The 25,956-nt window shown below is 36.9% G+C and overlaps 3 protein-coding genes across 3 annotated transcripts in view; 1 reads left to right on the plus strand and 2 right to left on the minus strand.

The window, feature by feature from the left end:
- The window catches only part of LOC311087282 (NACHT, LRR and PYD domains-containing protein 12-like), a gene marked incomplete at its 3' end in the record, with an annotated part of 349,673 nt that overhangs the window by 21,384 nt on the left and 302,333 nt on the right, over positions 1–25,956 (minus strand). The window lies entirely within an intron of this gene.
- Positions 1,117–5,612, minus strand: LOC311087288 (protein NLRC3-like; the record flags this gene model as incomplete). Its single annotated transcript, XM_084120595.1, has 6 exons — positions 5,407–5,612; positions 4,452–4,580; positions 3,766–3,870; positions 3,506–3,590; positions 3,044–3,239; positions 1,117–2,951 (listed from the first exon to the last, which is right to left on the minus strand). Exons 2-6 carry the CDS (start codon positions 4,508–4,510, stop codon positions 1,117–1,119), a joined length of 2,280 nt encoding a protein of 759 aa, XP_083976721.1. The 5' UTR covers positions 4,511–4,580; positions 5,407–5,612.
- Positions 24,428–25,953, plus strand: LOC311087025 (uncharacterized protein; the record flags this gene model as incomplete). The annotated part of the gene is made up of 5 exons (XM_084120279.1): positions 24,428–24,469; positions 24,745–25,089; positions 25,299–25,416; positions 25,494–25,585; positions 25,693–25,953. The coding sequence occupies 5 exons, from the start codon at positions 24,428–24,430 to the stop codon at positions 25,813–25,815; spliced, it is 720 nt and encodes a 239-aa protein (XP_083976405.1). The 3' UTR covers positions 25,816–25,953.

Below are 25,956 nucleotides of genomic sequence, written 5' to 3' on the forward strand. Positions count from 1 at the left end.
AAAAAATTCTATGTAAAAAAGAGATTTTGGAACAACAATTTAAAAAAAAAATTGTAGAAAAACCATCTTAAAATGTGTACATCAAATACGATACAACAGGCTATTGATAAATGTTTATTTGTAAATATCTCGATCTACATATTGCATTACATTATTATTACATTAAACTACAGAATTACTCATAGAAATAAGCATTTAAAATTAGAGATGCACCGACTGATCGGCTGGTGACCGGAATTGGTCGATTTTCAGGTGATCGCCATTACCGGCGACCGTCCGTTCAGTCGGACATATGCCGATTTTATGCCGGTCAAATACACTTGAGCGCCACATGATTAACATTGCGCAACATCATCATCACACGTGCATACGGAACGCACATGTAGGAAACCTCGTGAATTACGGCTGTTTCACACCGCAAATGTGAGCAGCGCGTATTTTTTTTGGTGTGCATGTTAATCAATGAGTGCATTCACACCGGGAGCAGGAGCAGTGGTTATGATTACAAAAAATAAAGTAAACTAGCCCGAAATTATAGAAATATAGAAATATCTTTATACTGCAAGGATATATATATTATATACTATATATATATATATATATATATATATATATATATGTGTGTATTTCCCACACCAGGAGTAATTTATAGTTCTATTTTATAGCGATTATCTGTTCAAAAAATGATCTATGTTCTATGCAAAATGTTCTATTAAAGAAAAGATAGAAAATAAATATTTGTGTGTGCTGTAATGTGGTTTAGAAAAAAATAAATCGGAATCGGCTAAAATCGGTATCGGCCTAGAAAATTGTAATCGGTGCATCTCTATTTAAAATATCTAATTACTGGGAGAACCAGAGGGACAACTAATATATGATGTGGTAATATGATATGATACAAAACAAACATGCAAACATTTTTACATGTTTTTTATAATTTGTCTTTAGTTTTGATAAACTGTCTCCACACATACACACACACACACACACACACACACACACAAAACCTTTACAGGTATAGGTTCTTGTTTATGATGGGGAATCACTATAGTAGAGTAATGTAGACAAATGCATTTTTCAGATGAGAGCTAAACATGACAAAATATATTAAAAGACTTACAGGGCTCTTCTGGAGGTTTTGATGACTGCCGATAATCTAATGACACACTCGTCTGATTTCTTGAATTTCTGAAGCTCAAACTCCTCCAGCTCTTCCTCTGATGTCAACAACACAAAGGCTAAAGCAGACCACTGGGCAGGTGAAAGGTCACCAGATGAGAGACTTCCTTTGGTAAGGTGGGTCTGAATCTCTTTCACCAGAGTTTGATCGTTCAGTTCATTCAGACAGTAGAACAGATTGATGGATCTCTCTGCAGGAAGATTATCTTCTAATTTCTGCTTGATGTACTGAACTATTTCCTGGTTGCTCTGGTCATTGCCGTCTTGCTGTGTCAACAGACCTCGTAAGAGTCGTCGATTGGACTGGAGTGACAGACCGAGGAGGAAGCGAAGGAAAAGGTCCAGGTGTCCATTGTTACTCTCGAGCGCCTTGTCCACTGCAGTCTTGAGAAAATCAGTCATGGTTTCATTTCTGTTTTCCTGTTCTGTAGACTCATGATCAAACACACTTGTCTTGTTGATGTCTAGAAACAGATGTGCATAAAGGGCTGCAATAAACTCTTGAATGCTCAAGTGAACAAAGCAGTACATGGTACCAAGAACAATCCCTGTTTCCTCCTTAAAGATCTGGGTACACATGCCTGAGTACACTGATGCCTTATAGACGTCAATACCACAGGCTTCCAGGTCTGTGTCATAGAAGATCAGGTTGTTTCTTTCCAGCTGATGAAATGCCAGTTTTCCCAGTGAAAGAATGGCGTCTTTATCCCAGGAAACATCTGGTGTGTATTCTCCATCATACTTTCGGCGGCTCTGCTGGATCTGAAAGCGGAGAAAGTGTGTGTACATTTGTGTCAGAGTCTTGGGAGTGTCTTCAGTGTTTGATTCATGCAGTGTTTTAGAGATCTCATCAGCCTGAGTGTTTTTCACATCATTATTTCTTTTCTCCTCCAGAATGTTCTGGAGAACAGTGGCTGAAATCCAGCAGAAGACTGGGATGTGGCACATGATAAAGAGACTCTTTGATTGTTTAATGTGATCTAGGATTGTGTTGGCCTGATTCTGATCAGTGAATCTTTTTTTGAAGTATTCTTGCTTTTGTGCGTCACTGAATCCTCGTATCTCTGTCAGCCGGTCGATACAGTCAGGAGGAATCTTACTGGCAGCTGCTGGTCTGGTGGTGATCCAGATGAGAGCAGAGGGAAGCAGATTTCCCTTCATGAGGTTCGTTAGGAGAACATCCAGAGAGGCTGGTGACGATACATCACGCCACGTCTCATTACAGTCAAACTTCAGAGGAAGGCGACATTCGTCCAGTCCATCAAGGATGAACAGCACTTTGAACTGATTCCTTCTTGTAAGGTTCAGTCCTTTTGTCTCCGGGAAAAATTGAGTTATAAGGTCCATCAAACTTAGTTTTTCTTTCTCCTTTAAGTTCATCTCTCTGAATGGAAGAGGAAATATGAAGCTGATATCTTGATTTTCTTTTCCTTCAGCCCAGTCCAGAACAAACTTTTGCACAGAGACTGATTTCCCGATGCCAGCGACTCCTTTTGTCAGTACAGTTCGGATCTCCTCGTCTTGTTCAGGCGCTTCAAACAAATTTGTGCAATCAACCTGTATCTCTTGTGCTTCATGACGCCTGGAAGCAACTTCAATCTGTCTCACCTCATGTTCAGTATTGACCTGTTCACTGCCGCCCTGAGTGATATAGAGATCTGTGTAGATGTTATTCAGAAGTGTGGAGTCACCTTGCTTCGCAATTCCTTCAAACACACATTGATACTTCTTCTTTAGGCCACATTTCAGCTGATGAATGAAGAACAGCTCATCTAAACACAGGAACAGACAATAGATAGTTTTAGTCTTCATTTTCTCTCCTACATTTATGAGACAATCTGAAAGATGATCATGAGTCTCTAACCTTCTAGAGCATCAGCAGCTTCATCTTGCTTCATCTCTCTCAGGTAATGTAGTGTGAGATCAAGAGCTGCTGATTTGATACTGGATCTGTTCTCATTAAAGTCCTTCACAAAGTGTTGTGTGTTCTCTTTCTGTAATATTTTCTTTAACTTCTCCAGCTCATTCTTCAGAAATGTGATTATTTTGCTCTCAAGATCCTACAAACAAAAGTAAGAGAAAAGACAGAGTAACACAATTTAAGCCAAATTGTACATCTACATTTGGTCAACACTATTTATTCAGTAATTATAATACATGTACATTAAAAATCCAGTTAAAAAACTAACATTCTAATAACCATGTTGAGCTAAAATGTCTTTAAAAAGAAAAATAAGTGATCAAGAAAAATTTAATTACATTTTTTGTTCAATAACATATTTGTTTGTTAGAAATATTAAACATTTATAAAAATGTGTTTTCCTACCTGGAAGATCCCTAGAAGATTGTCTTTGAAATTCTCGTGGTTCCTGTGAGTCTGAACGTCTGAGTCTAATGTCTCATATTGAAGCCTGTAATCAAATTAGTAAAATAAAATACTAACTGATATTTTACAGAAAGAGAAATAAGCATTAGCTGTGAATACTCTGACAAATATTTAATCTAAACATGTTTCATGATTGGTATTCACTGATACAACTTTTAAACACAGTCAATGTGTGACAAAAAAATAGTAACACAAAATACCTTTTATTAGATGATGGTGTTTTCTCACTGAACTCTGGTGGATGACCTTTAGACCGATCACTCTTCAGAGACACAGAGCTGGACACATGTGAGCCTGATCTTACACTGATGACACAAAGAATAGAGAGAAAACCCTTCAGTAAAGGAGGATCAACTGTGTGTGAAACACATCTGTGTCTCTATCTAATCCTCCACAGAAATACACACTCACACAATTTACAGTTTTATAGTTAACAATCATTTTATTTACTGGCTCACATTAGTTTACCAATTTCTTTAATATATGTTGAGAATTATAAATTTAGACAACATGTCAAGTTTTTGTTTATTGACAGAAATAGAGAGCAGAAATGTTTTGTTTTGCGACAAAGTTTTGTTGGCATTCTTGAATTAAATTAAGTGTATAGTTGTTTTCTAATGTCTATCAATAATTTTATGATCTAGAAACTAAAGTCATATATTTGGATTAATTCAGCGTCTAGAAGGTTATTAACAAATTATTAACTGTGATATTTTCTATAGAGCAAACAGGGCTTTATAGACAATGTAAAAGTTAATTTAAAAAGCTCAAAAGTGAAGTTGTTCAAAGCATTTGCAAATATAAAACAATGCTTAAAGTTTTGTTATTGACAGGGAAACACAAAGTCCAGTCGAGTTTAAACTGATGAAAACAGACGCAGTCTTACCTGTGTTTCTCTGAGAGACTCCTCTGAGAGAGAGAGTCCTTTCCTCTTTCCTCTGACATACTGCAGCTAAACTGACACTGAAAACTGATCAGCACTGCTTTCTGAAAACACTCAATCCTTCAGCATCACCTGGAAATGACACCATTTTACACAGATGAAGAACATCTTATTCAAGACAATAATGAAGAATGCTGAGTTATCATCAACAACAGCAACAGCAAAAACAATGTATAAAATAAAGTGAGTTACAAACAAATATATTGCCATGTAAAATAACCGAATGGTCTTAATCATTTCTGATTGTTTAATGAGTTTAACTGACTCTAAATATGAATTCATTGGAGAACAGAAATGTGCAGTGCTGGGAAAACTGAACCCAATTTGTTGTATTCTCTATTACAGTATAATATAATTTTACAATCATATTTACCCAATCTTTATTAATTGCTGAATCGTTTGTCATTTAATCACTACTTCAAGTTCACAATGGTGGTTGATTTCATTACTTTCAAATGATTCCAAAATAACTAACGTAAAAGTAACCAGAATTATTATAGACATACTGTATAACTACTATTCATAATTGCTATATATGAACTGAAATATTCAGTTTAATAACATCAGATTGTTGTTCATTGACGTTAGGCTTCATCTCTGTCTACTGTAAATGTCTGCTTCAAAAATACTTTCGATTTCACATCACAAAAACAACAGCCTAAAACATAAGAGGAAATGTAAGAAAACTTTCAAAAACATATTTGTTTTCAATAACCCTTTATCAATAAAACTTTTCGTGTTTTTACTTCAAAAGATTGTAATTTCTGGCAGATTCTTCGTCTGTTCGGAGTAGCAGAAGAACAGCCTTCTGTAACTTCACATTTAAATCACGCTTAATATACAATATGAAGTTCCTAATAATTACAAATGACTTTAATGGAGAATGTATTAAACTTACCTGCAGTCTTGTCCACTAAGAAGAGAATTTATAAGTATTTAAAACTCAGTAGCGCTTGTTGTCAGTCCGCGCGCGTCGTTCTCAGAATCTCTTCCTGGTCTCGATGGATTGTGGATTAAACTCATAAATGGCCGCGAGTGTTATTAGTGAGCAACAGGTTTAGGTGTCAACAGGTGTTGTTACTTTCGTTTTCCTCTTCTTCGTGTGTTTTACAGGAGGGTTTGGAACAGCTGAACAGTTGCACACCGACACCTACTGCACTGGAGCGGGATATTATACCACATATATCTCTACATATCTCATATTCCAGAAATATTTTTCTGGATTCTGTTTTATGATTTAATACAACCCAGTTAACAATTTTTGGTTCCCAGAACTTTCCCTGTTTAAAAATCTTTAATATTTATATAATTTCTATATTATAATTTATAATATAAGTATAACATAAATTATAAATCTAAATTAGGTTGTAAAGTGAGTTGAAAATACGTCTTTTTCAGGCCTAATTTCAACTGTGAATTCATGATTATATTTAATATTCATAATAAAACAATTCATAAAAGATTTGCAGACCATTTATTGACACATCAGATACATCTTTCACATAAAAAACACTGTCCTGATCACATCTTAAGCCTGCATTTGATCAAGCATACCCTAAAAACAGTTATATTGTGAAATATTACTACAATAAAAATAACTTTTCATAAATATATGTGTAAATATATAGTAATGTGTAATTTATTCATGTGATGCAAAGCTGAATTTTCAGCATCATTACTTCAGTCTTCAGTGTCACATGATCCTTCAGAAATCATTATAATATGATTTGATTCTCAAAAAAATTGATTATTATCAGTTGTACGGCTTCATATTTTTGTGGAAACTACGATACAGTTTTCAGTATTCTTTGAATAGAACTTTCAAAAGAGCAGCATTTATTTGAAACATTAGTTTTTTTAAACAATTTTAAAGTTTTTACTGTGACTTATCAAATTTTTCTTTTCTGTATAAACATTTTTTCAAAACAATAAATCTTAAAAATATTGAAAATGTTTATAAAACAGAACAATGACCAATTATAACCACATTAGAAAACAGTAAAGGGATAGTTCACACAAAAATGTAAATTCTGTCATTAATTACTGACCCTCATGTCGCTCCAAACCAGTAAGACTTTTGTGGAGAACACAAATGAAGATATTTTTAACAGATGCCTTGTGTGCGCAAACAATTACGTCTTTATTCACAAATGATGTATCTCCGACGCATGAGATGGCCGGCTCTCTCGCCAACACAACCCTGATGAATCGTGGTGCTCCGTGAACACGTGTCAGAGATATATATTTTGTGAATAAAGATGCAATGGGTTTTTTTGCACACACAAAGCATTCACTTCACTTCATAAAGATGAGGTTAAACCACTGGAGTCATATTGATTATTGTTATAATGTCTTTACTACCTTGAAAGTTGTAGTTGCATAAACTGTGAAATGGAGGGACAGAAAGCTCTCAGATTTCATTAAAAAGATCTACATTTGTGTTTCAAAGATGAACGAAAGTCTTACAGGTTTGCAACGACATGAAGGTGAGTGATGAAAATGTTTGGTAATGTTTGACACATTAGGAGGTAAATCAGTTCCTCAGGGGCACCAGTAGATCTCTGCCTGATCTCTGATCTGCTCCTTCCACCGTCCCAATCCTGGATTATTGAGCCACGACAGAAGTTTCCACTTTGAATGCTTTAGCCTGGCTGTGTTTTCTCCAGCATCTAAAGTGAGAAAGAAAACAATAACCAAAATGTAAATGTAAAAAAACAATGGTTGTCCAAAAAGTGAAGTATACACTTGAGTTTTCCCTCTACATATTTGTGCAAGATTTCAGTCATAGATAAATTGTAAATGTTTACTTGATTAGACATTACCTGTCTAGCGACGTATGTTTATGCTGAAATATAATATTGGTTTGTGTTTTAAAATCAGCTATCACATGTCATTTTGTAGCGAACTGTCTCGTGTGATTAAAGTTTTGAGCTTCAGAACTTCCGATAACTGAGTTTTTAGGGAGCGAATGTTTCAGTGCACTGTAAGGATTTTGTGATAAAGACGGCCCTTAACCACTGACTACTGAGCTAGAGACCTGAGTGATATGCACCCAGAGTTTAGCACCTTGATTAGCTTGTTCAGGTGTGCTGGACTAGGTTGGAGTAAACCTCTGCATGTAAGTGGACCTTGAGTGACAATGTTGAGATCTCCTGCAATATGTTCTGAACTTACATCACTGGTGTCCAGACCAAAGTTCTGCAGAGTTTCTGGTGATCCTGGATCAGCTGCTCAGGTCTGCTTAATAGGGTTTGGAGCTAAACTCTGTGATCAGGACTAGATGGCAAACAATACTGTAAAGGGGAGAAGACAAACAATATTATTATGTTATAAATAATTTGTTCTGTGTTCATCTGCTTACCTGTACAAAGTATGCATCATGAATAAGCGGCATATATTGGATTTGATCTTTTAATAACACTGTTTTACTACATTAATACTAACTACAAACCTGATAAACTGACTGGGCGATGGAGGAAAGCCTTATTTTGCCCTCCAGGTGGGCGTAATGGTGTGACGTCACATGATAACTATGAATTAACCATACAGTGCATACTTTTAGGTTAAATAAATTAGCTTATTTCCATTCATCCATTGACCAATTGTCAGCAAAACCTTTACAAAATTACAAAATCTCTCATCTACACATAAGATGTGATTAAAAGCCCAAACTTACAGCTCAAGTCTATAGTTTACCTAAATTAACGTTACCGTTAGTTAGCCCAGACATCCCAACCTGCAAAAAGTCATTTCAGGGAGGTATCCCGAAGCCCCCCCCCCCCCCAAAAAAAAAATATATATAGGAAGGAGGACAAGGATATGACATTTCACCACAGAACATGACTTTACTTGTATACCAAAATACAGCTGAATATAACAGAACAATGAATGAATAAAATAACTATTTACATACACGCCAAATGTAGCCTACATGTAGGCCTAGGCCTATTTCCTATGCCTTTTACTTTTGTTGCAAGCTTTCGTTGTACTTTGTTGCTGCTTGCTTCGCAGATTTGAGCAACTTTCCAGAAACCTCAACCTCATAGCACTCTGTGTCAATGAATTTGTTTATCTTGCAAGACATCAGATTCACAAGTGTTTGGTGAGACATCTGACTCCTAAATTCTGTCTTGATGTGACGCACAATGCTGAATGCCCTTTCCACGTCACAGTTAGAATTTGGCAGCACCAGTAGCACCTTCATCAGCTGACAGATCTCCCTGAATCTCAACAGCCCTGAGCTCACAGGTCTTACTTTGGACAGCTTCCCCCAGAACTCATCAACTGGTAAATTCTTGTAATTTGGCACCAGTGCTTCCAGGTTAGTTGAGACATAATCCAGGATTTCTAAATGGAGTTGTTCTCTGGCATCTGCCTTCATCACATTTGGAAATCTCTCTGCCAAAGTCAAAATTTGCTCTGGTTTCACATCATCTTGGTTCTCTGGATTGACCACTTACAGATTTGTCAAGATTTGGTCTCTCATTGGGAACTTTTCTTTTACTTTTTGAAAGCTTCTGACATAGAATGCTCTGGCATCTTTGAAGAATTGCTTCGTCTTGTAAGAGGAGAGTGCTTCCTCACTTAGCAAATGCCTCCTCGCCAAGAACCCAACAGAAAGTTTTCATCTGGACATTACCTTGTATCTTACGTTATAACCCCGTAGAAGCAATTTTTGTAAAAATAGGCTAACGATTGCGTCATACCCACGCGACTCTCTGTCGCACAGTATGAGATTACCGTATGGACAGGAGAAGAAGCTCGCGGGCAATCGCGGGGACGTGGAGGCAAAGTGACAAAATAATTAATCAAAATACATAGCAAAAGTTTCTCCTGCTCCTAGCTCATGGACACCTCCTACTCACACTCTCCGGCTCTGCAAAATTCGGAAGGGAATGATTCAGATTTCTCTTGGCACTGCTACTAGAAGACGGCCAGGTTGCTCACGTCACATCTACGTCGTCAAGCTCAGTCTGAGTCTGCGCAGTACGCTCGACCATCAGGAAGTGAGTGTTTCTAATTGACTTCACTTGTCTCCTTTGAATCCATAGACAGTATATAAACTGGACACAGCGACCCCATTGGATTCAACGAAGACAAGTGAAGTCAAATAGAAGCTCTTACTTCCTGGGGGTCGAGCGTACTGCGCAAACTCTAATGTCCAATGCTGATAAAAGCACTTTAATTAACCTACAAGAAAAACTAGATCACTTGTATCTTAAAAAAGCTCAAGGGGCTTATGTAAGGTCTCGGGCTAAATGGATAGAGGAAGGGGAGAAAAACACGTCTTATTTTAGTGGATTAGTACGGTGACGCATTGCTGCCACATACATATTATTTTTTCCCCTCAATTATGTCGTAATAACGAGATCTTATGTCGTTTTAACAACATCTTTTCTCGTAATAAACGAGATCTTATGTCGTTAAAACGACATATTTTCTCGTAATAACGAGATCTTATGTCGTTTTAACGACATCTTTTTCTCGTAATAATGAGATGCTATGTCGTTAAAACAACATATTTTTTTGCCCTTATAAGGACATGTGTAGTCATGTACAAAATATGCCTTTATCCACATAAAATTGACAGCCTGTCGCGCCTTTATCACACTTTTACGTTCAAAAAGCTTAAGCAAACAGTAGCAGCCCCCAATCATGCAAAATTAATCAATGAGGCCCTTTTTAAAAAATATATTTTATATAGGCCTAAGTTTTTTTTTAATATGATATATTAGGCTATATAATAAGATTTATTTTGTTAATAGGCTATATCTTCATTACCTAGAGATATAATTAAACAAAAAGTTGTCAAAACACATCTAACAGAACATAGCCTAAGTTGTTTATATTTTTTTAATTCTTATTTTGTTTAATTAACGAAATGTCAATCTTCGTCTTTATAACAGAAGATACAATACAATACAAAAATCTTCAAGATACAGCCATATACAATCTTCACATGTAACGGATTGTCACCTTATAAACAGTCCTTTGTGTGGTGGTGGAATAAATAAATATATGGTTACCGGTATTATCTTAATTTAAACTTTATTTTATTATTTTATTAGTTCATTAACTAATTATGCTAACTCAACTAATTTAATGTAAAGAGCTGGATACTAATTAGCCTACTAATTAAATAATGTCAAATATTAAATGTAGGCTATTGATTAGAGTTGCCATAGACTAAAGGATTTTCTAGACTAGTAGTCATTCATTTAACCCTCTGGGGTCCTTCGTGTAACAGTCACACTTGGGACCTTCGGGTCCAAATGGACCTGAAGGGCGGGATTAATATATAGAAAAAAAAATCATAATATTTTTTTTTTTACTTGTTTTTTATAATATTGATGTTTACTCTTGATGTTTTATAGATTCACCCCTTCACTGCTGTGTGCTTTTTTTCTGGATCGTGGCTGATTTGTAGATTGTACGGAAAAAAAACTCTGTATTGTCACATTTTTGCCAATTTCCCATTCATTTCCTATGGCGGGTCCATTTGGACCCGAAGGTCCTGAGTGTGACTATTTTTTTTACAACCGCTTAGACTATTCAAATCCTGTCCCCAATTTTTTTGGGTGTTCATATACCAAGTACCAACAAAGTCACCAAATTTCGGACCATTCCGATGAAGCTATGATTTTTTACATTTTTTTATTTAAACGCTTCGGGACCATATGGACCCGAAGGACCCCAGAGGGTCACACGTTTATATTCAATCCTGGGTTCATATATGGCTATAGCCTGTATTCCGCGCTCAAGCGCATGCAAAACTTGCCGCAAAGCACTGGCAAAAGTAGGCTAATGATATAATAAATGTGTCTGAAAAAAATAACAAAGCATTTTAATTGTTTATTAATGACCTAGTCTTTTCTATATCAGTGCGGTTAGGCACCCTGCAAACATATCTCCATACATCTCCGCTGTAATGTAGCCCATATGCGCCTATCACGGACAGGATTACATAATCAGATGGTACCGTATTTGCTTTCGATTGGATTTTTTTCGTTGGTGGACATTTTTTTTAAATAAACTTTATATAGTTAGTTATATTTCTCATGTCTGTGAGGCGCGCTCCAATTCACAGATCATGAAAGCGCGCCCTGTTCGTTTTCTTTTATTTTACAAAAGCACAACGTTTTCTTGTTGTTGTGAGTTTACACAAATAAAAGTAGTTGCGACTGATGTATTATTATATTCTGTATGACCAGAAATGATGGAGTATTTTAAGTTGTTTCCACTGTTGATAGGAAAATGCGAGTGATGGCACCGGCGCATCCATGTCATGCAGTGCGCGCTCCACACTCCGCACAAACACTCGGATATGCGCTTAAAAATAGCGAACATTTATCTAGGTTAACGTTAGAGCGAGCGGCCATGCCAGACTGATAAGTCCTCTTCATGTTTAACAAATCAAATTCTATTGCATTTTCTTGCGCCAGTTTGAAAAGGGCGGCTGAAACACTTAGCCTATAGATAAACGCCCAGCGCTGGTGTTTTTCTTTAAACAAATTCGTTTAGGCTTTAAAATAAATATTGTTTATGGGCTAATTAATGCCACAATAATTTGTTTATTTTATTGGCTACTTGTACTTTTCATTTTTGTTTTGCATTGAATACCATTTAAAGGATTTGCTGCACCGCAATCCCATCCTCCCGTAGAAAGACACGTTAAGAGCCACCTTTATTTTCTTTATAATAAAGGGTTTCTATGGAAGGAAACCGCTTAACGTATAATTAAATGCATTGCGTTCAAATTCTGGGCTCATCTGCTTTTCTGTGTGTACAGCAAATGATCTTTATCACTGAAGCTTTTTCTTTATTATAAGGGTTTATTATTCCATTCCAAAGGACTGTTTATAAGGTGACAATCCGTTATACATCTTGAAGATTTTTGTATTGTATTGTATCTTCTGTTATAAAGACGAAGATTGACATTTCGTTAATTAAACAAAATAAGAACACAATGTTGTAAAAAATAAACAACTTAGGCTATGTTCTGTTAGATGTGTTTTGACAACTTTTTGTTTAATTATATCTCTAGGTAATTAAGATATAGCCTATTAACAAAATAAATCTTATTATATAGCCTAATATATCATATAAAAAAAAAACCTTATAGGCCTATATAAAATATATTTTAAAAAAAGGGCCTCATTGATTAATTTTGCATGATTGGGGGCTGCTATGTTTGCTTAAGCTTTTTGAACGTAAAAGTGTGATAAAGGCGCGATAGGCTGTCAATTTTATGTGGATAAAGGCATATTTTGTACATGACTACACATGTCCTTATAAGGGCAAACAAATATGTTGTTTTAACGACATATGGATCTCGTTATTACGAGAAAAAGATGTCGTTAAAACGACATAAGATCTCGTTATTACGAGAAAAAGATGTCGTTAAAACGACATAAGATCTCGTTATTACGAGAAAATATGTCGTTTTAACGACATAAGATCTCGTTATTACGAGAAAAGATGTCGTTAAAACGACGTAAGATCTCGTTATTACGACATAATTGAGGGGAAAAAATAATATGTATGTGGCAGCAATGCGTCACCGTACATTCCCAAACAAGCCAAAGACAAAAGATAGGCTATATCAATAATCTTCGCCCTATCACCTTATTGAACACTGACTATAAGCTGTTTTCTCATGTGATTGCTGACAGGTTGAGGAATGGTCTGGCTGATGTTATAAGTGATACTCAATCTGGTTTTCTCCGAGACAGATCTATACATAACAATATAAGATTGGTATTAGATCTGTATAAGCACTTAATTAAGGATGATGGAATTATTCTTTTTTTGGACTTTTACAAGGCCTTCGACATGGTCGAACATAAATTTCTTTTAAGGACTCTGGAGTGTTTTGGGTTTGGGAATAAGTTTATTGACATAATCAATCTGCTATATACAGACATCAACAGTTCAGTGTCTCTGCCATTTGGAACATCTAAGCGCTTTGATATAAAGAGAGGCAAATAGAACTATTCTTAACAGTTGGCTTCAAAGAGACTTATCCGTTTTTGGACGCATTTTACTTACTAAAATCCAAAGCCTGTCAAGACTTACCTTCCCAGCCTACTCATTGGATATACCCAACAAATTAATTAAGAAGATCAATCAAGATAATTTCAATTTTATATGGAAAAATAAATATCATTATGTAAATAAAAGCGATACAGTGAAACCTGCCAAAGAAGGGGGGTTAAATGCCATTGACTTTGACCCAATGAATGGTACCATCAAATTAAAATGGTTACAGAATTTTATTATAAAAGGTGATAATTTCTGGTTTGATTTCCCCTTCAAAATCTTCAAAATGTTTGGTGGCATACATTTCTTGTTAAGATGTGACTTCAACATTTCCAAACTACCGATTAAGCTTTCAACTTTCCATCAACAGGTTCTCCAATACTGGAAACTCATATACAAACATAACTTTACTCCTCACACGGTCCCAATATGGAATAACAGATGTTATTAAGACAATTAAGAGAAAATCTTTTTTCTACGGTGAATGGATGGAAAAGCGTGTCTGGTCGATTGTTCATTTATTAGATAATTCTGGTAACTTCTTAACATATGATTTAAAACTGTAATTCAGGCAATCCCACAAGCTCTGATCACTTTAGTAAAAGGCATGTTAACATACTCTGTGGTTATTCCTCGAGAGCCCACGTTAATCATAGATGCTTATAATTTCTTAGATAAAAATAAATGTAATAATACTTTTTTTAGAAATGTTCTCACTTCGATCTGCTTCCCTTCACCACTCAAGAGAAAACATATCTTCCAGAAATTTACCAGCGATTGTTTAGTGAAGATAAGAACCAGTTACCTTTCTTTTCCTATTTCACCGAAGGTAAAAGAAGTTCACTTCAAAGTGATGAATGAGATTTATCCATGTAACAACTTCTTGCATCAAAGATTTAATATGGATGTGAATGTTTGTACTTTCTGTAATTCTGATATTGAAACCGCAGAACATCTCTTCTTCTCTTGTAGTGTAACCCAGACCTTCTGGGATGCTTTCCAGTGCTGGATCATGTACGATACACAAAATATCCCAATTTTAACATATGAATACGTTAAATTTGGTCTTCAAATGGAGAACAGAACAACTGAGTTTGGAGTGAATAATCTGATTTTAATGGCAAAATATTTCATACACAAATGTCGATTTCTTAAAACATCCCGTCTTTAATGCCTTTCTAAATTATATAATTTTGTATAAACAATCCCTGAAATGTTGCAAAACAAAAAAGCCCTAATTTTTCATGAATACTTATGCAAACTCATTCCTTAGTGTCTACTGCTGAGTCTCTTGGTCTCTTTTCCCTTTATTTATTTATTTATTTATTTATTTTTTTTGGTTTTGTTTTTGGAAAATGTATCAACGTTGTACTCCATGTTCAATTCATGTTGTAAGATTGACTGAATATGATTACAATGTGCCTTGTTGTATGTTTGATATATGAATCTTTAATAAAAAAAAATAAAAAAAAATGGTTAGCTAACTTCAACATCAGCTAACTCTCATTATCTAGAGAGATGTCATCTTCTCTCGAACGTCATTGTAAAGTGTCACTGTCAGTAATAACAATATCACTTGGCCTAACGTTACTGCACATCTTTAAAAACAATATTTTTCTATTAATTTTAACCATAGAGACAGAGCGCATTTAGGCCACGCCCACACTGGGGGGGGGGGGGGGGGGGGACAATCCAACCGTCTCCATTGACTTTGCATTGCGAGAGGCTGACTCCTTGTCATTTCTTGCTTCTAACAAAAGACAGAAAAATGCCTAAAAGCTGCTGTGTGACAAGGTGTACAGCAAACAAGCTAAAAAACCCAGAAATAAGTTTTTATTAGCTCTCGACCCCAAAAAACGAGTGTTTAGGACATAAAAGTGGATGCAGGCAGTTGAGACAGAGCGTCACGTGTCTCGTTACTCTGAGAACGTACGCCCGCTGGAGGAGACCGTAATCGACTACACAGGATAGTTTATCTTACAGAAATATAATATATAAAACTGACATTTGGATATTTGACTCACCAGTGACCAAATGTTTAACTTACTGCACACGTAGTGTATTTTTAGTGCATACTGAGTGTCAGGATCCCACAATTTACCCATTCGTTCCAGCCTGTATCCACTTTTATGTCCTCAAACGCTTGTTTTTTGGGGTCGACAGCTTATGAAAACTTATTTCTGGGTTTCTTAGCTTGTTTGCTGTACACCTTGTCACATAGCAGCTTTTAGGCATTATTCTGTCTTTTGTTAGAAGCAAGAAATGACAAGGAGGCAGCCTCTCGCAATGCAAAGTCATTGGAGACGGTTGGATTGTTTTCCCCCTTGGTGGGCGTGGTCTTCAGATTATGACGCGTTGCGCTCTGTCTCTATAAGTATTTATAAGGAAATGGGAATCTCTCACTATTGGGAACACTTTTTGAAACTTATATAAACTTAGCTAGCCTACACTACATAATTAGCATTTTGTGTTCTCCCTGCAGATTCTGTCAAACTTCACCTTTTCGAACCAAGATACACCTGTTTTCAACACCCAAAGGCACTTTTAAGAGCCAACCTCTTTCTATCTCTTGTCTATCTCTCGCAAACTATCTGTCCATCTATCTCACTATCTGTATTTCTATCCATCTCTCCAATCTATATCTTTATCTATCTCAGTCTTTATCTATTTCCTTAATCTTTCCTCTCTGTTCGTCTTTATCGACTTGTCTGTCTTATGTCTTTGTCGGTCAGTGTCTGTATCTGCGTTGCAATGGCCACCAAACATAGCCTTGACTCAGAGGATCCCCACTACCAAGAGGTGATACACATGGCTCTTGAAATGAAACATGACCACATTCTAGCTGAAGCCAGGGTTAGAGTTTTTATATATCTCAATCATTTTATACAAACAAACGGATGGGGGACAAATTAAAGTAAAAACTGTGATGAATGTGGAAGAAGGATGATTGCCGAAGATTTCATACAGGTATATTGCATGATTCAATTAAGCAATTAACATCATATCATGCTCTGTGGCTTGTGTAAATGAGGGAATATATTTTGGAAGAATAGAGCGTTCCATCCCCCCTCATTTAATCCGTTCAACACCTTAATAACACACTATGTTGTGTGTTCCTTTCACTAGTTACCTGTCTTTTGTTTCCAGTACCTTTAACAACATCAGTCTTACAAGAAATATTCACTTCAACACAGAGAGCAGCTGTGGAGAGGAAATGTGCACGTTCTGGAGGAGACCTTCCACAGACCTCTAAAAGGCCTTTGTTGGACGTGGCAAACTGAGGGGGAGGCGAGGAGGGCGAGGAGGGCGGCGCCGAGACTCAGCTACAGGTTATATCTGAATTATTTGACATTTGTAGGAATTTAAAACACTGTTAAAATATTCCAGCGTCGAAAAAGACATTAAAAAGTATATAAACCTTTCAGTGGCACTATAGTAGAAGACATTACCAAGCACTTAACAAAAATATATTTCATAAATTGTTCAGTATATAGGTTGAAAAAAAAGAACATGAAAGCAGTGATATCCTAACCTGTTCTTCTATGTACTGTTTTACAGTCACATACACTCCGCTTGAGTGGAGGTTCCACTTACTGTACCCTCAGCAAAACTAAATCCTCAAGAGGAATTTGGTAAATAACAGTGATGAATTTAAGTACAAATCTAAATGTATCTAAAAATCCATGTGTCATTAAAGTAATTAAAGAAAAACCCCTTAGACTAAACTGACAGGGCAATAGATAAAGAACACAATTTAGTAAATATTTGGTCCAGTTTGATACTAAATCATGAAATGGTGTTTTTATTCTAAATATGGATTAGTTGACTTTTAATTGGTCCTCATCTAAATTGTCCCTTACAGCTTTATTTCATATTTTCTTTAGAGAAAAAAATATGGAGAGGCTCTCTGATATTTTGGCGTCATGTCCTTCTGCTGAGCCTCAAAGAAGCTCTGCATCATCGTGGTCTTTCGGCAGCACAAAGCCTCAGAGCGCTGGAAAGAAGCAAGACCATACCACCTAAAATGTCTTATTGCAAAAGAGGCTGTTGGTCATCCCTTGTGTTGGCTTTGCCACATGCCTACTGTTATTAGGTTGGTTTTCATTAATATTCAACTTTAATTACCCAGGGTAGGTTTGCTGAGAATTAATGTTCAGTGCCCTGCTTTATAGGCTAAGATGTAGGTCTTTTCGGATGGGAGGAAACTTGGATACCCAGATGAAAAACACATTAATGATAAAATTAAATCTAGGAACTTCTTGCTGTGAGGTGACAGTGTTAAACACTGAGCCACTATGCAATCCCATACAATAGAATCAAACCTAGTATCTAACTAAATTTGAAATAGCTTAAATTGAGCGTATTGTACTTTTATTGTACTTTTATTTTATTATTCTATTGAGTTATTCACCTGAAAAAATGTCTTATATTAGATTTTTTTGGGAGACTTCCGGTGACGTCAGATAAATGACAAACGCTTGAAAGTGAAGCTCCGTCGGATTTCTGTAATAAATCTCGATTTATATTACAAATTCAGTTATATTCAGAGTTTTTGGAATGAGTACAGCAACGAGACACAAGAATACCTCCAAAAATGAAAACTCAAGAGAGAGAGACGATAAGAAACGATCACCTAGCCCTGCTAGGCCTGCTAAATCTAGCCCGCGTGCTCCCGAACTTACTGAAGTGATGGAAGAACTGAAATCGTTAAGAAAAGAAAACCAAGAGGGGCATAAACAAACAAGAATATCACTGACAAAAGTGGAGACCTCGATTGAGGACTTAAAATGCCAAGTAAACGGTTTGGAGAGCAGAATCGCGGAAACGGAGGAACGGATTAGTACTGCTGAGGAGACTGGGATGAGACACGAAAGAGCGCTACGATATCTACTGGAACGTGAGGCGGATCTCACAGATAGATGCGAGGACTTACAAAATAGACTTCGGCGGAATAATCTAAGAATATATCAAGTTCCAGAGGGCTGCGAAGGAGAAAACACGGCGGAATTTGTTAAAGATCTGCTCACCACAGTTCTACAGCTTCCTCAGGACATGGAGATAAAGATTGAAAGGGCACACAGGGCCCTTGCAGCCAAACCGAAAGACCCCGCCGCACCCCCGAGATCGATAATAGTGAGATTCCTGGACTACGCGGTTAAGGACGCAATCCTACGAAAAGCCTGGTCACAGAAACAGGTCCTCTACAACGCGAAACGAATCTTCTTTGACAACGACTATTCACCTGAGCTGCAGAGGAAGAGAGCGCAGGTACGAGACGTAATGAAACAGCTCAAAATGAAGGATGTGCGAGCTCAGTGTATCTACCCAGCACAGATAAGGATCTACCTGGAGACGGGAGCAAAAACTTTTCCTAACCTGATGGATGCTGCACCAACTCTACGAGACTTGGGAATTAAAGTTCGAGTGGATGATCGAGACCGACAAGTAAAAGAAATTTCGAAGGCAAGATGGTCAGTGCAAGGTAAAAGTAGACGTGGACCGAATACTGCGCTGCTGTCCGACGCGGATCTTCAAGCATTTTTGAAGCAGTGACTCGCTCAAATACGTTACATTTAAATAGGATATTTCTGCTTCAGAATGTGAGTAAACTCTGGTTACATTATAAAAGAGAGAGATTGGCTCACTGTAGAATACATATGATTAAGAAACTTTTTTTTTTCTCTCTCTCTCTCTCCCTTCTTTACTTTCGGGATAATAATTGACTTTTTTTTCTCTAAATTGACGGATGCTTACTGACGTTTTGCGGAGTGGAAATCACTCTTGGAGGCGGCCGTGTTTCAAATCTGGCTGCGCGCACTTGGTGCACTTTTGATACCCCAGGGAGTCAACGTCACAACTCCCGCCCTTCTTACATCGGGATTTGGCCTACGAAACAAGAACCTGGCCGAATGGATGTTTGGAAGTCTTGTTCGTGTATATAGTTCCTGTTTTTGTTTACTTTAATTATTTACCCTTGACAGCTAAAGCGTTTTTTTGTTTTTCTATATTACTAGAACATATACCGGTGACTAAAATATACATTTATACTAACGTCAATGGATAATTTAATTTGTGTCAGTTATAATGTAAAAGGACTGAGCAGCCCAATTAAAAGAAAGAAAATATTTAATCAGCTTAGAAAAATGCAATGCTCCATTGCATTGCTTCAAGAGACCCACCTCTCTGATGGGGAACATTTAAAACTGAGGAGAGAATGGGTGGACCAAGTTTACAGTGCTTCATATAACAAGGGGAAGAGAAGAGGTGTTGCAATCATGATTGCCAAGTCTGTTTTTTTTAATATGGAGCAAGTATACAAAGACAAAGAAGGGAGATACGTCATGGTAGTTGGAACAATTGCAGGCAATAAAATCACTATTCTTAATCTTTACGCACCTAACGAGGACTACCCACAATTTTTCAAGAACGTTTTTTCTCTTTTGGCACAGAAAGGTGAGGGAATGTACTTAATTGGTGGGGACTTTAACCGTGTATTAGATAGTGATGTTGATAGGCTACCAGCAGAGAGGGGACCAAAGTCAAAAAAAGTAAAAACTTTATTAGGAATAATGAGAGAATTAGGTTTAACTGATATTTGGCGACACTTGCATCCTAAAGAGAAGGATTTTACCTTTATGTCGCATGTACATGGTAGTTATTCTAGAATAGACTTTTTTTGTACATCAAGAGCAGATATACACAATATAAAAGAATGTTATATAGATCCCATAACTATATATGATCATGCTCCAGTCAGGCTAAAACTTCATTTAGGACAAGACAAACAATTTAAATACTGGAGATTAAATGTCTCAGTAATAAATGATTGTAAGGCGAAAGAAGAAATAAAACGACAATTGATTGAATACTTTGAGATTAACGATAATGGACTGGTTACCCCATCTATATTGTGGGAGGGGGCCAAAGCAGTGACAAGAGGTAAAATAATAGAAATAACATCCAGGAACAGAAAATTGAGATTGGCCAAACAAAATGAGATAGAGAATGAAATCAGGAAACTGGAAACTGAACATAAACAAACAGGTAAAATTAAAATTCTAGAATGTTTAAAGCAGGAAAGAAAGAAACTGGATGATTTGCTTACATATAAAGCAGAGGGGGCACTCAGATTTGTAAGTAGAAAATATTACGAGATGAGTAATAAAGCTAGTAGGCTCTTGGCCTTTCAATTACGCAAGGCTCAAGCGAGCAGGGTAGTTCCAAAAATCAAACACCCAGATACCTCAAAAATGCAAACACAACCACATGATTTAGTCAAAGCATTTGAAGATTATTATAAAAAATGATATGAAGGCCAGAATTTAATAAATAAGGAGGAAAAAGTTAAAACATTTTTGCGAACAATTGAACTAAACAAACTAACAGAAGAAACAGCAAAGGAAATAATATCCCCTATTACAGAAGAAGAAATAAGGGCGACTATTGCAAATTTAAAAAACAATAAGTCGCCGGGGGTAGACGGGTTCTCCGGGGAATTTTACAAGGCATTTGTAAACGAATTAGCTCCTAATTTATGTAAAGTGTTTAATTATGTGCTACATGATGAAGACCCCCCACATTCATGGTCTGACGCAATTATAACTGTAATTCATAAAACTGGAAAAGACCCTACACAATGTATGGCCTATAGACCAATAAGCTTACTATGTCAGGATATGAAAATCTTAACTTCAATAATAGCAAACAGAATTCAGAAGCATATTAAAAAACTGGTCAAACCGGATCAGACTGGATTTATTAATAAAAGATATGGAACAAATAACATAAGAAGAGCTTTAAACTTACAACAAATTGGAAAAGATAGTAACCCTCAATGCTTCTCAGCCTAGATGCTGAGAAAGCATTTGATAGGGTGGACTGGGTGTTTCTGGAACAGACTCTAAATTATATGGGGTTTCATGACACTTTTGTTAAGTGGGTAAAGATTTTTTACAAAAATCCTAAATCAAGAGTTCGAGTAAATGGTCACTGCTCAGATTTTTTTAATTTAGGTAGGGGAACTCGTCAGGGAGATGCACTGTCTCCAGTTTTATTTGCTCTTAGTATTGAGCCACTAGCGGAGTTAATAAGGAGCAACCCCAGAATACAAGGGATAACAGATAAAGGAGGGAAGTGTCATAAAATATCGCTATATGCCGATGACGTATTATTATTCATTGAAAACCCTGTTTCATCTATCCCAGCCCTTTTAGAGTGCCTTAGAGACTATGGCTTAGTTTCTGGATATAAGATAAATGCTGAGAAATCAGAAGCAATGATGATTTCAGGACATTGGCCCACTCAGTTAGATAATGAAGTATCTTTTCGATGGTCTAGTGGGGGTTTCAGATACTTGGGGGTTACCCTTACACTCAAGACATCACATTTATACTTGGCTAACTACACACAGCTTTTTGAGACCATAAAAAAAGATTTGGCGAGATGGGAGATACTACCTCTCTCCATGTTTGGAAGGATTGAAACAGTAAAAATGAATATTTTGCCGAGACTTCTCTTCTTATTTCAATCTCTTCCTGTTTTGGTTCCAGTCTCAGCATTTAATAAACTAGAAAAATTGATTTCAAAGTTCATTTGGCAAAATAAAAGACCAAGAATTAGGCTTAAAATACTTATGTCAAATAAGGACAGGGGGGGTTTGAAACTTCCTAATCTTAGATACTATTATTGGGCTGCTCAGCTTAGGGCTATGGCTGCTTGGCTTGGCATTGATAAGGAGGCAGAATGGGTTAATATTGAACAGAATTCACTTCCTGGAGTCTCTTTGACAGTTCTGCCATTCATGGACTTGCATGCACAGAAAAGAGTGAAGAATACAAATATATGGATAAAGCATACTGTAAAAATTTGGTCCACAATACAGAAAAAGTTTAGAGGAGTAATCACCTTATCACGTGCAATACCCATTACAGGTAACCCAGATTTCATTCCTTCTATATGGGATAGTGCCTTTAATAGGTGGGAAGAAAATGGTTTAAAGATAATAAATAAAATTTTTGATGGGGAAACCATAAGATCTTTTTCTCAATTATGTGACAAGTTTACACTGAGATCGAATGATCTCTTTAGATATTTACAATTACGTCACTATATTACAACTCATAAACATTGGGACATAATTAAAAGATCTTCAACAAATGTTGAAAAATATTTTATCAATATTATTGAACACAATCTACCTACTAAAAACCATATAGCACATATCTATGGGAAGTTAATGCAGGATCGATCCGATGACACGTTTCATATCAAAAGGAATTGGGAACTAGAGTTAAATACTGTCATAGAGGATGAGATGTGGACAGATATATGTGCTGGCTGTCATAAGGGTATCAGCAGTCAAATGTGGAAGGAATTTGATTGGAAAATGAAAATGAGATTCTTTAGAGTTCCACTGGTGGTTGCCAAATTTGACAGTACTTCGCCATTATCACAATGCTGGAGAGATTGTGGGATGGTGGGGGACTATGTGCATATATTCTGGGAATGTCCCAAAATACAAGGGTATTGGCAGGGGGTTAAAAGGGAAATCGATAAAGTTTTAGAAAGAGATATTCCAATGCAATTTTTTTTGCTTGAAGGTTTCCCTTCAGATCAGTTCAGTAAATCCCATTTGTTTGTATTGCATATATTGTTAATGTCAGCTAGGAAGATAATCACTGTGAACTGGATGAAGGTGCGTGAACCCACTGTGACAGAATGGACACATAGACTGAAACAGATATACATGTTTGAGAAAATGACAGCAGACTTGCAGTTGAAATCGGAAATTTTTCGACGGAAGTGGGCACTAATTGAAAAATTAGTTTGAAGTAAATATCTTATATATATTAATGTTTGAACTATGCAGACAATGCACTGGTATGTGATGTATTATCTGAAGTGCTGTCAAGGACTTTTGTATTTATTTTAACTTGTTGTTTTTTTTTTTTTTTATGTAAATGAAAAGTTCAATAAAAACACAGTTTTTATTTTATTTTATTCTCTCTAGGTGCAAAGAGTGTCTTCCTGATGAGTGAGTGGTTCTGTGGGGACTGTGATGTATTGCGTCACAAAAAACAGCCACTCCACAACAGGGAATGCCTGATTAATGGGTTTTTTGAAGCCATTCCTCCAACATCATGCGTCATTAAAGAGAAAGGTAGATATTGCACCCATGAGCAAGGTATGTTCCCACGAAATCCGCACAATGTGCAGAATGAATTTACTGTTGTAAAAATAAGTATGTGGTAAATGTGTATTTATATTTTTTTATATTTACTTTTTTGTTCCAAGGGCGTTTTGACTTGCATCAGCCACTATATGTATGTCAAGCGTGCCAGCAGCAGTGGACCCCGGACTTGAAGGACCTCCTTAGCAGTGGATTTTGGCCCGCCTCTGTCACCAATTCCACGCTTTATACACTGGACCTCTAGAACTCCTTTCAGGAACTCAAGATCATCTCTCCGGGATTCTCCAGACAAGCCTTCGCAAAGCTGCTGGAGCATCCCACTAAGTGTGGAGGAAGAGTAAGTGTAATTGTTATTACCGTATTATAAAATTTCTTGCCATAAGCACACTACATTACAAATAATATTTCTTATATCTTCCAGTCTGGACATATCAATGGCGATGCACTGCAGCGCAGCTTCTTAGAGCTTTTATATGCATCATTTGAGGAAGCCCAGCTCTGCTGTAGTGCTCCTCTCACCTGCCCAGCCTGCACGCCGGAAACGTTGGCTGTTTCAGCAGATGGAAACAGAAAGCTATATCGCTTTCGCGGACCAGAAGGTGGTCTTTGTTCCAGTCTTTTTATTGATTTATTTTCTTACTTAATATATTTCATTGATGGATTTCCTATTTTTCTTTCTTCCTCAGCTCTGATGATCCTGGCTTTTTTGAGGGGCTCTTTGTGGCTGAAGACAGTGCGGTGTCTAGATTTGTCGACACCATACAGAAAGCAGTGAGAAATGCAAGTTTTATAACTTGACAAAATAGTTGTTACAAAAAGAACCATATATACCCAACCCCCCCCCCCCCCCCCACACACACACACACACACACACACACACACACACACTTCAACTATTTTTGCCTACCAACAACTCCAAAATCAAATTGAGAGAATAACTGAGATATATTATATTGTATGACACCATTGCTTTTATTTGATTTGTTGTGTTTGTTTTGTGTGTCATAGACACCGGGAAGAGGCACATGTGGGGACGCCCAGTGGACAGCAGCGAGGGAGACTTCAAGGAGGGCTTCTAAATTGGATGAAGAGGGGATGGAGGTTGCTGTGTGTCGCCACGGATTCCTTCTGAAAGCCCTTAACATGTACAGGGGGGAGATATTTGCCTACCCTCTGTATCTTCAGAAGGAGCTCATGCCAGCCAAGGCACAATTCTTTGCAATGGATGTGGCTTGCAAATATTGGCCATACTTGGAGAAAGCTGCTTGTGTCCTTCTTGCTCTTCAGGAGCTGACGAAAATGAAACCTTTCCTCAGTGTGATGCATGCTCGAGCCCATGCAACTAAGTGTGAGGTATGTATAATATTTTTGCATCATATGCACATTTGTAATGTTTACAAGCACATTAATAATATGAAGTTAAGGGCTATACTATACTATGTAGTCTTTTTGCATATCCATTTCTTGTACAGATTGTAAAGCCCTTTGAGGCAAATTGTGATTTGTGTTATTGGGCTATATAAATCAAATTGAATTGAATTTCTTTCACTCTTTACTGTCAGATTAAATGGAGTGGGAGAAACCAGGAAGGAGCAGGGACAACCGCCGGTGAGGAGGTGGAGCAAGTGAATAGCTACCTCTCATGTTGTGCCCTGACGACCATATATATGTCCAAAGCAGGTGATCAGAGTGTTTGCAATATTCTTGCATACTTTATTTAGATTGAGCATCATAGCCTCATTATTTGCTTTCAACAGCTCGGGTGGACATGCTTACATTGCATGCAATGGGGTGGAATCACAAAAAAAGTCTCTCTCTACATCAGGCACTTTCCACAAGATATGTGAAGGTAATTCTACTATTAATTGTTTTGTGTGTCCTTTTGTTGTGTGCACTTGGCCTGTTGTTAATCATACAAAGTTTTAATCCTGATTATTGTATAACACTGTTCATCAGACTTGTCAGAGACTCCAGGATGAGACTGCAAGGCTAGCTGAACTAAAAACAGAGCTACATTGCACAGATGAAGTGGTGTCACAGTGGCTATCTGATGTGAAGGAATGGGCAGCTGGTGGTTAGCATGACCAGATAAAAGAAACAAAAAAAAAACCTTTTCCACTGCTATCTGAAATTTTAATTTTGACATTCAAGAGCAGCCAAAGATAGTAGGCTGATCATCTGGATTACAACAGTTGGTGACATCAACTGCCACCGAAGCCA

Source organism: Abramis brama, assembly GCF_963993115.1.
Source record: "Abramis brama genome assembly, chromosome: 7".
Taxonomy (NCBI): domain Eukaryota; kingdom Metazoa; phylum Chordata; class Actinopteri; order Cypriniformes; family Leuciscidae; genus Abramis; species Abramis brama.